Here is a 14,434-nt window from a genome sequence, read left to right as displayed (position 1 = left end):
AGATGGTAGGGAGGCTTGATTCTCCATTGCGTATATGTTTAATCCATATTATAGTTATGCAAACCCATCCATCTTTGCTGATTTACAAGTCATGAGTGGGTTTATGGAATGGAAGCTGTTGGGACCTTCTATCATGATGATTTACAAGTCATGAGTGGGTTTATGGAAGCTGTTGGGACCTTCTATCATGATGATGGTCAAGCGCAAAACTTAGTGATTAACATTTAAAAGAATAAGTTTAAAAAGAAGGAAGACTTGTTTGGCAAGGTCGTTGCCATAAGAGCAATTGACAATGCAGATTTCAATGTCGGTAAGCTTGTGATCAAAGAAAATCTTTGCATATGGCATTTCTGAAATTATGGACTGGCTGCATATTACTTTCCTTCTTGTAAGTGCAGGGGAGTGGTGGGAGAACTATGGGCTACAATGTCCTACTTTGCAAAAGATGGCCCTAAGGATACTCAACTTGACATCAAGTTCATCCTGACCTGAAAGGAATTGGAGCACTTTCGAAATGGTAACTCACAATCTCCCAACTGTCATTTGTCTTGTGTATGCTTTCTTTGTTGAGTTGGTTCCCACGAAATGTCTGGTCTAAACAGGCTTTCATTTCAAATTTGACTATTTATAGATTGATGCAAAGAGGAGAAATGGATTAGATGTGCGGGATAGGGACAAGCTAGTTTACATCCAGTTCAATGGAAGAATGATGAACAAAAGAAAGAAGTTATCCAGCTCTAGTGATGTTCTTCTTTCTTATGATGCAACGCAAGCACAAGATTGGATGTCCTGATGCATACACTAAAGATGATGAGTTTGACCGTGTCTCTGGTATAGCATATGCTCTTCTTGATGACGCAATGGGGGTTACCGAATCTACGAACCCTCGTAGGAGTGCAAGAGCGAGAGAACTTCATGAAGTAGATGAATTTCTTTCCGATGGAGAACATGAGTATGATATGGATGACGAGATAGAGTATGAGTCCCATGATGATGGGGTGATGTCAACCAAGGACAGTGATGAGGAGGAGGAGCCACCGCAGCCTTGAGCCATTCAGCATTTGTGTTGTTTGTTGATTTGCTTGCTGCTTGTTGTGAACTTTGACGCGAGAACTATCTTATTTTGCATGTTTCAATTTGTGCTGGTTGGTGGCTACTTTGTTGTGCTGGAAGGACCGAGTCCGGAATGATGATAAACAAGATATAGTTGGGGTAGCACCAATTGAAAAGAAGCTTGTCCAACATCGTCTGAGATGGTTTGGGCATATTCAGCGCAGGCCTCCAGAAGCTCCAGTGCATAGCGAACAGCTAAAGCGTGTTGATAATGTCAAAAGAGGTCGGGGCAGACCGAACTTGACATGGGAGGAGTTCGTAAAGAGAGATCTGAAGGACTGGAGTATCACCAAAGAAGTAGCCATGGACAGGAATGCGTGGAAGCTTGCTATCCATGTGCCAGAACCATGAGTTGGTCGCGAGATCTGATTACCCGACTTGTTTGGGACTAAAGGCTTTGTTGGTGGTGATGGTGGTGGTGGCTACTTTGTTGTGAACTTGTGATGTGAGAACTCTATTTCTGAAACTTGTATGATGTGAGAACTATCTATTTCTATTTGTCTTGGTTGGTATGCCTTATGCCTTTGTGAGTTTGTGACATTGATCATTGATTTGATATGAAATAGGATATGTGTAGTTGCCAAGTTTGATTTCTTATGCCCAATTTAGAGCATACATTGATATGTTTGTTTTTAATGTGCAGGTTTATGGTCTTCCATATCGGCTGCAACATCAAAACATCAAGGCAACACCATAACACTTCTCCTTGTTGTTACTTATGTAGCCTAGGATTGCATATTGAGAAACTTAGTACATTGAATGGTGCTATGCGGCCTAGGATATATAGATATGCCTCTAGTTAACCTATCGATAAATGAGTTGCCGATAAATTCGGTTCGCTGATTAATCCCTACTCGGCACCCGACCGAGATGGTACCAGTTACTGTGATATCTCGAACATTGCATCTGAGAGGCAGTACTAGTGTTGCGTCATCCACAACAAAATGAAGATGATGATCTTAATTTGGACGACTGTAGTAACTTAGTGGTTGTTCTTCTGCAACAGCGTGGTGAACTATATTTACTATTGTTTGCTGAGGCTGAACCTGCATATTTGTGCATATGCCCTTTGATGAGCCTCTATTTCTGGGACCAATGGTTTATGCTCAATTCTACTTGCGGTTATGAGCTTATCCTACTTAATTTTGTTATTATGTCACTTTTTTGCGGAAATGGCAAATAGAACGCGAGCTCCATGGAGCTCTTTTTATGGAAACATCTGAAAATCATATTTGAAAGTTTCAAAAAAGACTGGAAAAAAACACATGAACCTACCTAAGTACACTACATCTCTGCAAAATTCAATGATGAAATGCATTTTCGTGAGCTGTACAAAAAAACATGTATTTCTAGCACACACACTATTCACTCTAAAAGTCAACCATTTTGATTTTCTTCTGCAGCTCGCGCCAAAACATATTTTGTCATAAAATTTTACAGACATAATACACATTGATAATTCATGTTTATTTTCTATGATTATTTTAGAAACTTAAAATATTGATTCTCGGATTTTTCAAAATACGAGCTTCATGAATCCACTCTCGTTCTTTTGTTCATTCTCTTACGAAATAAAAATCTCTGACCTTCTTCAGTTCATGGAAATGTATAAAAATATAGTATTGGTAGTATCAAGTAGAATCTTAGATTCTACGACTTGATTCTACGAGCCAATTCTACCAAAGGCTCTCTGATCCGATCCATAATTGCGGTTCTGACAACTTTGTCTGATCGCCTAGCAAAGTCAAACAACAATCAATGGTGTTAAGGGAATGACTAGATGATTATTTGCGCCTTGTCTATAGCACTTGCTTGCCTTTTAACATGACATGCCGATAACACATCTTGCAGTTGACACGCTCTTTCGAGCCGACAGAAGAGAACACAAGACGCCTCCTTAATCCCCATGGTCCAGTACATTCTGACGATAAACTCGATTTGCTTTCCTTTATTGGGATTCCATTAGAGCCATATCGGTGTCCTAAGGGCCTCAGTTTACCTGACATGTCGGTAGTTGGACAGTCATCCCCTTAAAGCGTACAAGCTCGTTTTGGTCATCTTGCTTGCCCTTCCTTACTAAGGCTCGTATCCACTCACATTCCTCTTTTATACAGCAACACTAGGTCGTGCCATGATTCTAGGTCGGATGAAACTCACATCATACCTTGGAGGTGTTCAGCAACGCCTTCCCTCTGATTTCAGTTGCTTGCTCATTGTTTACCCTGTAACAGCCTAGACTTTGGATCAGCAGATTTCACGCATGGAGGTTGTCCTATCCCTCAATCATGAAGTAGGATCCATCAAAATCCTCGGCGGGGGCACCTTCTCAAAGAGCTTCGCCGATTTTATTCTAGTGGGTTTCAATAAAGCATTGGCGTGGGCTGTGAACCCTCACTTTGGTCCTCGGGAATCATGATGGCTGTCAACAAGCTTCCGTTGTGTTCGTCTTCACTCTCATTGCTATTGGGTATAGCAGTAGGCCAACGAATTGATCGCATCCACATATACCTGACGTTGAATAGGGTCCAATCCTGCCATTGGCCCTTCAGGCTTTACCTTGTCCTGGGATTCCTGAGATTCCGCCGGGCGCTCCCGTTGTTGGAAATCCTTCTTCGTATCACATCGTGCATGGACTTGTCCAACCCCATCATCTTCCTGACACCCCGTCTCTTGATAGTGTTGATGGACACCCAAGATGGATAGCCTAGCTCATCTCGACCATCTTTGTCAAATCAGGTAACCTCCTTCACATGTGGTCGTTGAATTCACCCAGCTTCCTGCAGGGTAGTATTCGTAAACTGATCGGGCAAAACATGATAGAATAAGCTTCGCCTTACCATGGCCAGCCCCTAAACTTTTCCTTGCAAAGAGCACTCGACGAATAGTGATCGCACTGATGAAGAACATGGACAAATCCAATCGGATATCAAGGCGAACCCATTGTCAACACAAGTTATCGGGTTTTTTTAAGTTGTACCAACAATAAGATACCACGCATGTGGATTTATAGTCACGGGAAACATCAAGTCACCAGGGATCTAGAAAACAAGTGAGACGGGGGGCAATATACCTAGGTTCAGGCCCCCTAGTCACACATAAAAGCCCTACTCCTGCCTTGCTCTTTCTTGTTGCATATAGCGGGAACTACAAAATTGATTACAATGGGGAGGGGGTTCTTGTGGAGTTCGGAGAGCTCAACGAGATCAAAGTACCGATTTGGGCGTTAAGTGTCATAATAGCTGGGGTTTGCTCGCTCTAGATTGCTAGTCCTTCATGCGGTGTCACTGGCGCTTTTATATAGCTCCGGTAAGGCTATCTTCATGTCAGTGTGTTCGTCGTGCTAGCGCATAAGTTAGGGACCGCGTTGGCGCTTTTATATAGCTCCGGTACGGCAATCTTCATGTCAGTGCGTTCGTCGTGCTAGCGCAGAAGATAGGACCGCGTTGGTGCCCAGCCCGTTGGTCACTTCCTACATAGACCCACATTGATTTCTTATTCATCTTATGGAAATGGTACCACCTTGGTCGATGGCGCTGCACTTGGGCTCTCTGGCCCATACTTAGACCAAGAGGGGTCCAATTGTGTGGTATTCACACTGTTGGGACTTTAGTAATTTCACTTACTATCTGCATCCTTTTGGATTGTAGGAATGGGCCTATGAATTCCTATAGGAAACTTTCCTTTCTCTATATTTTGGAGGATTCTAAACATAAGTTCCAACCTCATGTTAAAATTTCCGTGAGAAGTGCAAGGCAAGATGAGTCTTTTCTCTCCCTCTACAATCAGCAAAGGAGTCCTACAAATTTCGTATATGGCATCCACACATCAACTTTGTGAAATTCCTGTGCTTCCCGTTTCTTCGAATCGACAAGATACAAAACTCAATCCCTATGTTTTCCTACTCCTATATTTTGGGATTCCTTTGTTCCAAACGGCACCTAGGTTTCTCCTTAGTATTTTGTATAGTTCATTGTTCTAAATTTCAAGGTAATACAAAAATCGTGTAGAGATAGTGCTTTACCTATTTGAATAAAATTAATCCTGGTGGCAAACACAAGGAATGGGCAATCCACACTTGTGTGTGCTTTGCCCAACAAGTTCCACCGTACCAAGCCCTTACCCACAGACAAGTCTAGATCCCCAAACATAAAATTAATAGTTTGTACCCACAATCATCCTCTTGCTGAAGTGATATTTGTGCTCCCCCATTCTGTTTCATAGCTTATTCTTCACACAGTTCATTGAAGAAAAGCACTTGCAAGTGACAACAACACTTGCAGTTAACAGGTTCCTCTGTGAGCATAACAGGAAGCTCCACAAAACTTTATTACTCGTCTTAGGCCCTATTTGATAGCAAAGTATTTTCTAAGTATTTTGAGGATACTACAATTTTTCACATTACCACAGTTTTACTTACAATAAGCTGTTTGGTTGCCCCTAAAAACTGTGATTTTAATACTACAGTATTTGCCAAAACACTGTTTTTCTCTATATTATAAAAAGAACCCAAGACCTCTTCTTTTTTAAAGAGAGCAGACAAAAAGAATGGCGTCACACGTCGTCATCTTCTTCCCTGCTATTCTCAACGACTCGCCTCCCTCTACAAAAAATTATTTACGTTCGTCACAAGCCGCCGCCGCAGCCGCAGTCAAGTTGTCTTTGTAGATGTTGCCGCTCAGTTCACCATCCTGTATGTCGTTCAGCTCCGCTCGTCTTCGGATGGACAACTCGCCGTTGCTGCATGTAGGCCTCTCTCTATGGCTCGCCATTGTCCCATCTGCTACACGCGCAGCTCCGCCGCACACAAAGAAGGCCAAGCCGCCCGTCCTCGTGCAGCTCTGCCGCTTGGTTAGCCGTCGGCTACGCAGCGCTGCCAAGCGTCTGTTTTGGTCATGGGCGATCATTGGAGTTCGCCTAGTGCAAGCCTCCTTTCTTATGCATGCTGATGGTAACACGCTGCTCTATTACGAATTTACCATGTGCATGGCCGCCGACCACTTTACTGCATGCAACAGCCAGCTCCGCTATAAAAACAGATGTGTTTGCATTGTTAACGCTGCAACTGATTTTACATCATTGTGCCAAACAGGTCCTTTGTTTTGTCAATACTACAAAATATTCTGTTTTGTCAAAACCGCGGTATGTTGTACCTACATGCTAAATTACTGTGATTTGTTAATACTTTGGAAGCCATTTTCTTGGTACGACAACTTATGGAGAGATATAGGGAGCAAAAGGACTTGCATATGGTGTTAATTGACTTGGAGAAGGCCTATGATAAGATATCGCGGAATGTTATGTGGTGGGCCTTGGAGAAACACAAAGTCCCAGCAAAGTACATTACCCTCATCAAGGACATGTACGATAATGTTGTGACAAGTGTTCGAACAAGTGATGACGACACTGTTGACTTCCTGATTAAGATAAGACTGCATCAGGGATCAGCTTTGAGCCCTTATCTTTTTGCCTTGGTGATGGATGAGGTCACAAGGGGTATACAAGGAGATATCCCATGGTGTATGCTCTTTTCGGACGATGTGGTGCTAGTCGATGATAGTCGGACGGGGGTTAACAGGAAGTTGGAGTTATGGAGACAAACCTTGGAATCGAAAGGTTTTAGACTTAGTAGGACTAAGACCGAGTACATGAGGTGCGCTTTCAGTACTACTAAGCACGAGGAGGAGGGGAGTGTTAGCCTTGATGGGCAGGTGGTACCTCAGAAGGACACCTTTCGTTATTTGGGGTCAATGTTACAGAAGGACGGGGATATCAATGAAGATGTGAACCATCGAAATTAAGCCGGATGGATGAAGTGACGCCAAGCTTCTGGCATTTTGAAAGGCAAGTTCTATAGGACAGCGGTTCGATCCGTAATGTTGTATGTCGCTGAGTGTTGGCCGACTAAAAGGCGACATGTGCAACAGCAAGGTGTGGCGAAGATGCGCATGTTGAGATGGATGTGTGGCCACACAAGGAAGGACCGAATCCAGAATGATGATATACGAGATAGAGTTGGGGTAGCGCCAATTGAAGAGAAGCTTGTCCAACATCGTCTGAGATGGTTTGGGCATATTCAGCGCAGGCCTCCGGAAGCCCCAGTGCATAGCGGACGACTAAAGCATGCTGATAATGTCAAGAGAGGTCATGGTAGACTGAACTTGACATGGGAAGAGTCCGTACAGAGAGATCTAGAGGATTGGAGCATCACCAAAGAACTAGCCATGGACAGGGGTGCGTGGAAGCTTGTTATCCATGAGATCTTATGGGTTTCACCTCTAGCCTACCCAACTTGTTTGGGACTAAAGGCTTTGTTGTTGTTGTTGTTAATACTTTGGTTTTTGCCATACTTTAGTATCAAACATAGCCTTAACCTTTCACCCCTCTACACATGTGAGCAATGAAGTTTGCAAGTTCAAAGAGAAGATACATCAACTATGTCTAAGAAATCCTTAGGCTGCGACAAACGATTTAGATGAGTAAGACCGACCACACCACACGGAACACAAATGAATCTGTGTCGACGGACGAACCCTAGAAGGGAGATTGGCCACACGAGAGGGGAATTGGAGTAGGTGAGGAGAGCAAGGGAAAGACAGACGAAGGGGGATGAGATTGGTTTCAGTATTCTCTCCATTCATGCCTAGTTCAATGATAGACAGGGAAGTTAAGTACTCACGCACACAGGCCACAGGCGGCCCAAAGACCCGCAGGCTCCAGCCCACTTAACATACGACCCAACTCTCTCCTCACCTATTACATGTCCAATGATACGCTTGTATCAGGTGTGACAGTTTCCCCCCTTGAGGTTCCACTTCCTCTGTTCAGCAAGGTGTTGCCTCCGGGTAACGATGTCGCGGCACATTGTAGTCTTCCCAGGTTGCTGACTCCAAAGAAAGTGTAGATCACTGGATAGTGGACACGCACCTGGACGACCGAGCCGTTGCCCATCTTAACCATCCTTCGATCCAGAATGGCGATTGGTTGGAGTGGTGTTGCGGTGAGGTCTGGTGCGCGAGGTAGCTCGGAGAAGACTGGCGAGTAATCCAGTGTGAAGGGCTCCAGTTGTGACACATGAAAGGTTGGGTGGATACGGCTGTCGTTCGGCGGTTGCAGCTTGTAGGCCATGGTGTCAATGCGTTGCAGAACTATGAACGGGCCGAATAACTTGTATGCTAGCTTCGGGCAGGGATAGTTGGCCACTATCGACTGTACATACGGGTGAAGTTTGAGTACTACCTGTTTTTCCTCCTGAAACAAGCGCTCAGTCTTGTGCCTATTGGCCTTCTGCTTGAAGCGGTTCTGGGCGCGTGCCAGTTGCGTCCTGAGCGCGTCGTTGTTGGTTAAGTTAGTCCAGCTCCACGCTTGCTTCTGGCGGCAACTTGACGGCGAGTGTTGGCAGGCCCCCGAGATTAGGCTCTTTCCCATACAACGCTTGGAAGGGGGAGTGTTCAGTGAGGAGTGGTAGGTGGTATTGCACCAGAACTCCGCCGTCGGCAGCATCTTGCGTCATTTGGAGGGTGTGTCGTGGACGGCGCAACGCAAATACATCTCGAGGTATTGATCCACCCGCACCGTCTGCCCGTCGGTCTGCAGATGGTACGTCGTGGAATACCTCAACTTGGTGCCGGCAGCATCGAGGATGGCGCCCCACATGTTGCTGGTGAAGACGCGGTCGCGGTCGGAGACGCTGGAATGAGGAACACCGTGCAACTTGATGATGTTATCCCAGAAGGCGTGTGCCATCAAGGCGGACGTGAAGGGGTGGCGAAGAGGCACGAAATGTGCATACTTGGTGGAGTGATCGACGACAACCATGATGACCTCGTAGCCCTCGGACGCCGGCAATCCCTCGATGAAGTCCATGGTGAGGTCATGCCACGGCTCCGTGGGTACAGGAAGTGGTTGTAGTAGGCCGGGTGTCTTGATGTGCTCGTGCTTGGCGTGTTGGCATACAGCACACTGTCGCACGAACTCCGCCACCGCTTGCTTCAGGCCACGCCAGGCGAAGTGTTTCTTGACGCGCTGATAGGTGGCCGCCACACCAGAATGACCACCCACCGCGCTTGCGTGGAAGGCGTTGATCAGCTTTGTCCGAATGGCCGAGTTGGCGCCAATCCAGAGCTTGTCGTGGAAGCGGATGACGCCTTGCCGAAGCTCGTAGCCTGGGTCATCGAAATTGGAGAGGGTCAGGCATTGGAGGAGATCTTGAGCATCCGCATCGGTGAGTTGGCCACTTCTTGGAGCCACTGTGGTTGGCATGTCGATAGTGCGTGAAGGTTGAGGAGGTGGCCGACGCGCGACAGCGCTGTTAGAGTTATATTAGTGATGTCTTTTGGTCTTTTACATTCTAGTCTCTTGACATCCTCGTGTAGCCTTTTGGCATTCTCATGTATGTGTATACATGTTGGCTTTGGCCTCCTAATAATATATGTTGATATTCCTAACATGGTATTAGAGCCTAGGATTTTTTTAGCACGCGCTACTCGTGCTTGCCGATCCTATCGCACTGTCGTCGCTCTTGCCGGTCGTCGTTCTTGCCGGCGGTCACTGCTGCTGATCACCTTGGCCACACCACTCCAGGGTTGCTGCTTCGCATCTATCGATCCAAGAGATCAACGCCCCTGCTAGCAGATCAGTGCTGCTACAGCCCGCATCCTCCGAACGTCGTCCTTTCAACCCGCGTCCATCCTCCTCGGCTTTTTCCACAGATGATATCTCTTTTCTTACGTTTCCGGATACACTTCCCTCTGTGACCAATATTCCTATTCCTTGTCCCGCTGTTGCAGATCCGACACCGTCCTCTCCTACGGATTCCTCTCCTCCCTCGTCACGTGACTCTCCACCTTCATCATCGATACCTTCCTCTTCTCCACCTTCATCACCGATACCTTCCCCTTCTCCATCTTCATCACCGATACATTCCCCGTCTCCACCTCCTGTGATTACTCCTCTTCCCTCCTTTCCTTTCCATTATACTCGTCGTCCACGTGTTGTGAATAAATCCACTGATGTGTCATCTACTTCTGGTGCGTCGTCCTCCTCATCCCAACCGACTTATGGTCTTCGGGCTCGGCCTCTCCCTCCTCCTGACCGTTATTCTCCCAGTCGATATGGTCTTTCGGCTGTACTTGAGCCTACCTCTTATCACGATGCTGTTGTTCATCCTGAATGGCAATTTGCGATGGCGGAGGAGCTTGCTACTCTTGAGCGTACCGGCACATGGGATCTTGTTTCTCTTCCTTCCAGTGTTCGTCCCATCATTTGTAAGTGGGTCTACAAGGTTAAGACTCGCTCTGATGGTTCTCTTGAGCGTTACAAAGCTCATCTTGTGGCTCATGGCTTTCAGCAGGAGCATGGTCAAGATTATGCTGAGACATTTGCTCCTGTGGCCCATATGACCATTATCCGCACACTTCTCACTATGGCCTCTATTCGGCATTGGTCTGTTTCTCAGCTTGATGTTAAGAATGACTTTCTTAATGGTGAGTTGCATGAGGAAGTTTATATGCAGCCACCACCTGGGTATTCTGTTCCTGATGGCATGGTATGTCGTCTTCGTCGTTCTCTTTATGGCCTTAAGCAAGCCCCTCGTGCCTGGTTTGAGCGTTTTGCCTCTGTGGTGACCGCCGCTGGTTTTTCAGCGAGTGCTCATGATCCAGCGTTGTTTGTCCACCTTTCGGTTCGTGGGCGGACTCTTCTTCTATATGTTGATGACATGATCATCACTGGCGACGACCCTGAGTACATTGCCTTTGTCAAGGCTCGTCTCAGTGAGCAGTTTCTTATGTCCGATCTTGGTCCTCTTCGTTACTTTCTTGGGATTGAGGTTTCCTCCACCTTTGATGGCTTTTTTATTTCCCAAGAAAAGTATATCCAAGATCTTCTTACTCGTGCGGCTCTTAGTGATGAGCGCACTCTTGAGACTCCTATGGAGCTCAATGTTCACCTTAGTGCTTTTGATGGTGAGCCCTTGTTTGATCCGATACGTTATCGTCATCTTGTTGGGAGTCTTGTCTATCTCGCAGTCATTCGTCCGGATATCTCCTATCCTGTCCATATCTTGAGCCAGTTTGTTTCTTCTCCCCCTTCGATACACTATAGTCACCTTCTTCGTGTTCTACGATATCTTCGTGGCACGATCTCTCACCGTCTCTTCTTTCCCCGCTCCAGCTCGTTATAACTCCAAGCCTATTCGGATGCTACGTGGGCTAGTGATCCTACAGATCGCCGTTCACTTTCTGCTTACTATATTTTTCTTGGTGGTTCTCTCATTGCCACGAAGACAAAGAAACGGACTGCAATTTCCCGTTCGAGTGCAGAGGCTGAGTTGCGGGCTATGTCTCTTCTGACGGCAGAGGTGACTTGGTTACGATGGTTACTAGAGGATTTTGGTGTTTCTGTTACTACACCTTCCACCCTCTTGTCAGACAGTACAGGTGCTATCAGTATTGCGCGGGCTCCCGTGAAGCATGAGCTTACCAAGCATATTGGTGTTGATGCTTCTTATGTGCGCGTTGTTGTGCAGGATCATGTTGTTGCTCTTCAGTATGTGCCTTCTAAGTTACAGCTAGCAGACTTCTTCACAAAGGCCCAGACTAGAGCGCAACATGGATTTCACCTTTCCAAACTCAGTCTTGTGGATCCACCATGAGTTTGAGGGGGGGGGTAGAGTTATATTAGTGATGTTTTTTGGTCTTTTACATTCTAGTCTCTTGACATCCTCGCGTAGCCTTTTGGCATTCTCATGTATGTGTATATATGTTAGCTTTGGCCTCCTAATAATATATGTTGCTATTCCTAACAAGCGCATCCGTCGTGCCGTTCTCGACGCCGCGCCGATACTTGAAGGTGAACAACAGTCCGACGAGCTTGGACATGGCTTTTCGCTGAAGCTCTGTGTCAATTGTTGCTCGCCTAAGCTGCACAAGCTTTTGTGGTCGGTGAAGATGTGAACGGATCGCGTTGGAGGTAGGGGCACCATTTCTCGACGGCCATGAGCACAACGAGGAACTCCTTCTCGTAGATGGAGAGGCACTAGTTCTTCACTCCCAAGGCCTTGCTGACGTACGCCATGGGGTGACCATCCTGTACCAGCACCACCCCCACACCGGTATCGCACGCGTATATCTCGATGGAGAAGGGGCGTGAGAAATCCAGTAGCGCCAGGTTGAGTGTGTTAGCCATTGCGTTTCCGAGTAAGTCGAATGCTGCTTGAGCTTGCTTGGACCAGACAAATCCTTTCTTGGCAGTGGCGTGTGGAGAACGGTTATAGCAGGGTCGTCGGTGTCAGATCTGGCGGGCGGAGTCGACGAGGCCGAGGGGGAAGCCACCTTGCGGACGTCGTCGACCTCGGCTTGGGTGAGCCCGATCTGCTTCGACAGGCTCTGCAATTCGTGGGACACTTGCGTGTTGAACGCGGCTTGGATCTCCACGCACTTCTCCGCCGCCAGCTTCTCCTCGTCAAAGCGCGTGAGCAGATTCTTCATGAGATCCGCAAGGTTAGACGTCTATTGCACCATGGCGGCCATGAGTTGCCGCATCTACGCAGATGGCTTGGACGGTGTCGTTGCCCCTGCTCCGAGCAGATCAAACCCTGCACAAGATTTCGAGCGAATTCATCGAAGTAAATCCGCACTTAATGTAGTGGATGTTACCGATTGCCGAGAGGATATGGGTGCAGCGGCGCGGATCTGCCAGGTGAGGGAAAAACTTCTAGGCTCTAGATACCAATTGGAAGGAGGATGAGATCGGTTTCAATATTCTCTCTATTCATGCCCAGTTCAGTGATACACAGAAAAGTTAAGGTTCAGCCCACTTAACATACGACCCAACTCTCCCCTCATCTATTTCATGTCCACTGATACCCTTGTATATCAGGTGTGACAGAATCGGGGAGGCAAAGAGATCATCCCCAGATTGTTGCAATAAACAAACTCACGCCGGGTACAAAGATAACATCCGATGGAAAGGAAAGATATGGAGGGGGTTGGATGGGTCTTGGTGTTACCTGCCAGAGGCGCTTTAGGCGTTTCTTGGCGTTGTTCTTGCGGGTGGTGGTGAGCTTGATCCGCTTCCACAACAGCCCCGGGGAGTCGTTCCGCTTAACCACCTCCAGCGCTCTTGTCGCCCAGAACGCGGCCGCGCCGCCGGACAGCCCACCGCCCGCCATTGGTGATTCTGCCCCTCGCTCGCTTCTTCTTTTCTTTTTTGATTTGATTGAGGGTTTCTTCTTCTTGGTCGACCCTTCGGCGGCGGAGGAGGTTTAGGGCAGGGGTTGCATTTCGGGCCTCTAGCTTCGATGGGCGTCATGGGCCACGTGTGTCAAGCTGGTAATGACTAATGAGACCGCTGTACCCGTTTCTAAAAGAAAAATGAGACCACCGTACCCGCGCAAGGAATTTATTTAGATGCAATGAATTTTTTTCAAATGATAAGTGGCAGACGATGTGACACGAAGTAATATGGTCTAAACATCTTTATAACCATTCCTCTTAACACATTAAATGTATGACATCAGCTAAATTATTATGATTTTTCAAACTTAAAAACTTCTATATCTTAAATAGAAAATCCGACTAAAAATCCATTTTCATTACTAAATCCGTCTCGACGAGATCTTCAAAAATATATCTCATATTGATATGCTTTGACGGAAAAAATAACAGAAAGTTCACATAATGTTTACACTAAAGTTGTTATAGTATTTACATTAAAGTTGTCATGACATATTGTATCTAGTTTTTCCTTCTAGATTTTAAGCTACTCTTGTATTTTAACTATTTTTTACAGTAATTTTTATTAATTGACCATGAAAATTTTTAGTAATTAACCATGATAAATTTAATTCATGGATCATGACTTTTTTAGTGATTCATCATGGAAAATTTAGTTTATAGATCATTGTAATTTTAGTTTATCATGACAATTTTAGTATTTTAACCATGACAATACTACTATTTTGATCATGAAAAATATTTTTTGTATGGACCACGATAAATTTTTAGTACGTGTATCACGGAAATTTTAAGTAATTCACTACGGTAATTTTGTTTATGGTTCATGAAAAATTTGAGTCATTGATCATACATTTTTTAAATAATTGACGACATGTTTCTTTTTAATTATGAACCATGTTAAAATTATTTCATGGATGATGGCAAAATTTACTAATTCAGCATGGCAAGTTTAGTTTCTTAATTTTCCTTTTTATAATATGTTAAAATTTAATTTTGTAAGTGCATCTAATGCCCCTTAGTGATTTTGATCTATTAAAGGCTTATAGGTTAAGGAACTAATGTATTTTTTAGTGTACAAAGGCTTT

At 45.6% G+C, this 14,434-nt stretch overlaps 1 protein-coding gene and 1 pseudogene across 1 annotated transcript in view; one reads left to right on the top strand and one right to left on the bottom strand.

Moving 5' to 3' along the window:
* The window catches only part of LOC123396111, a 31,484-nt gene extending 18,076 nt beyond the window's left edge, over window positions 1–13,408 (bottom strand). The window contains exon 1 of the mRNA XM_045091156.1: window positions 13,121–13,408. Coding sequence (XP_044947091.1) covers window positions 13,121–13,282 — 162 coding nt within the window. The 5' untranslated portion in view covers window positions 13,283–13,408. The remainder of the gene's footprint in view (window positions 1–13,120) is intronic.
* Window positions 263–1,774, top strand: LOC123396113 (annotated as a pseudogene).
* Window positions 13,409–14,434: the final 1,026 nt, after the last annotated feature.

The sequence above is a fragment of the Hordeum vulgare genome, chromosome 5H (genome assembly GCF_904849725.1).
Source record: "Hordeum vulgare subsp. vulgare chromosome 5H, MorexV3_pseudomolecules_assembly, whole genome shotgun sequence".
In the NCBI taxonomy this organism is placed as follows: Eukaryota; Viridiplantae; Streptophyta; class Magnoliopsida; order Poales; family Poaceae; genus Hordeum; species Hordeum vulgare.
The sequence above is the reverse complement of the archived record's forward strand: the minus strand, read 5'-3'. Positions and strand labels throughout refer to the sequence as shown.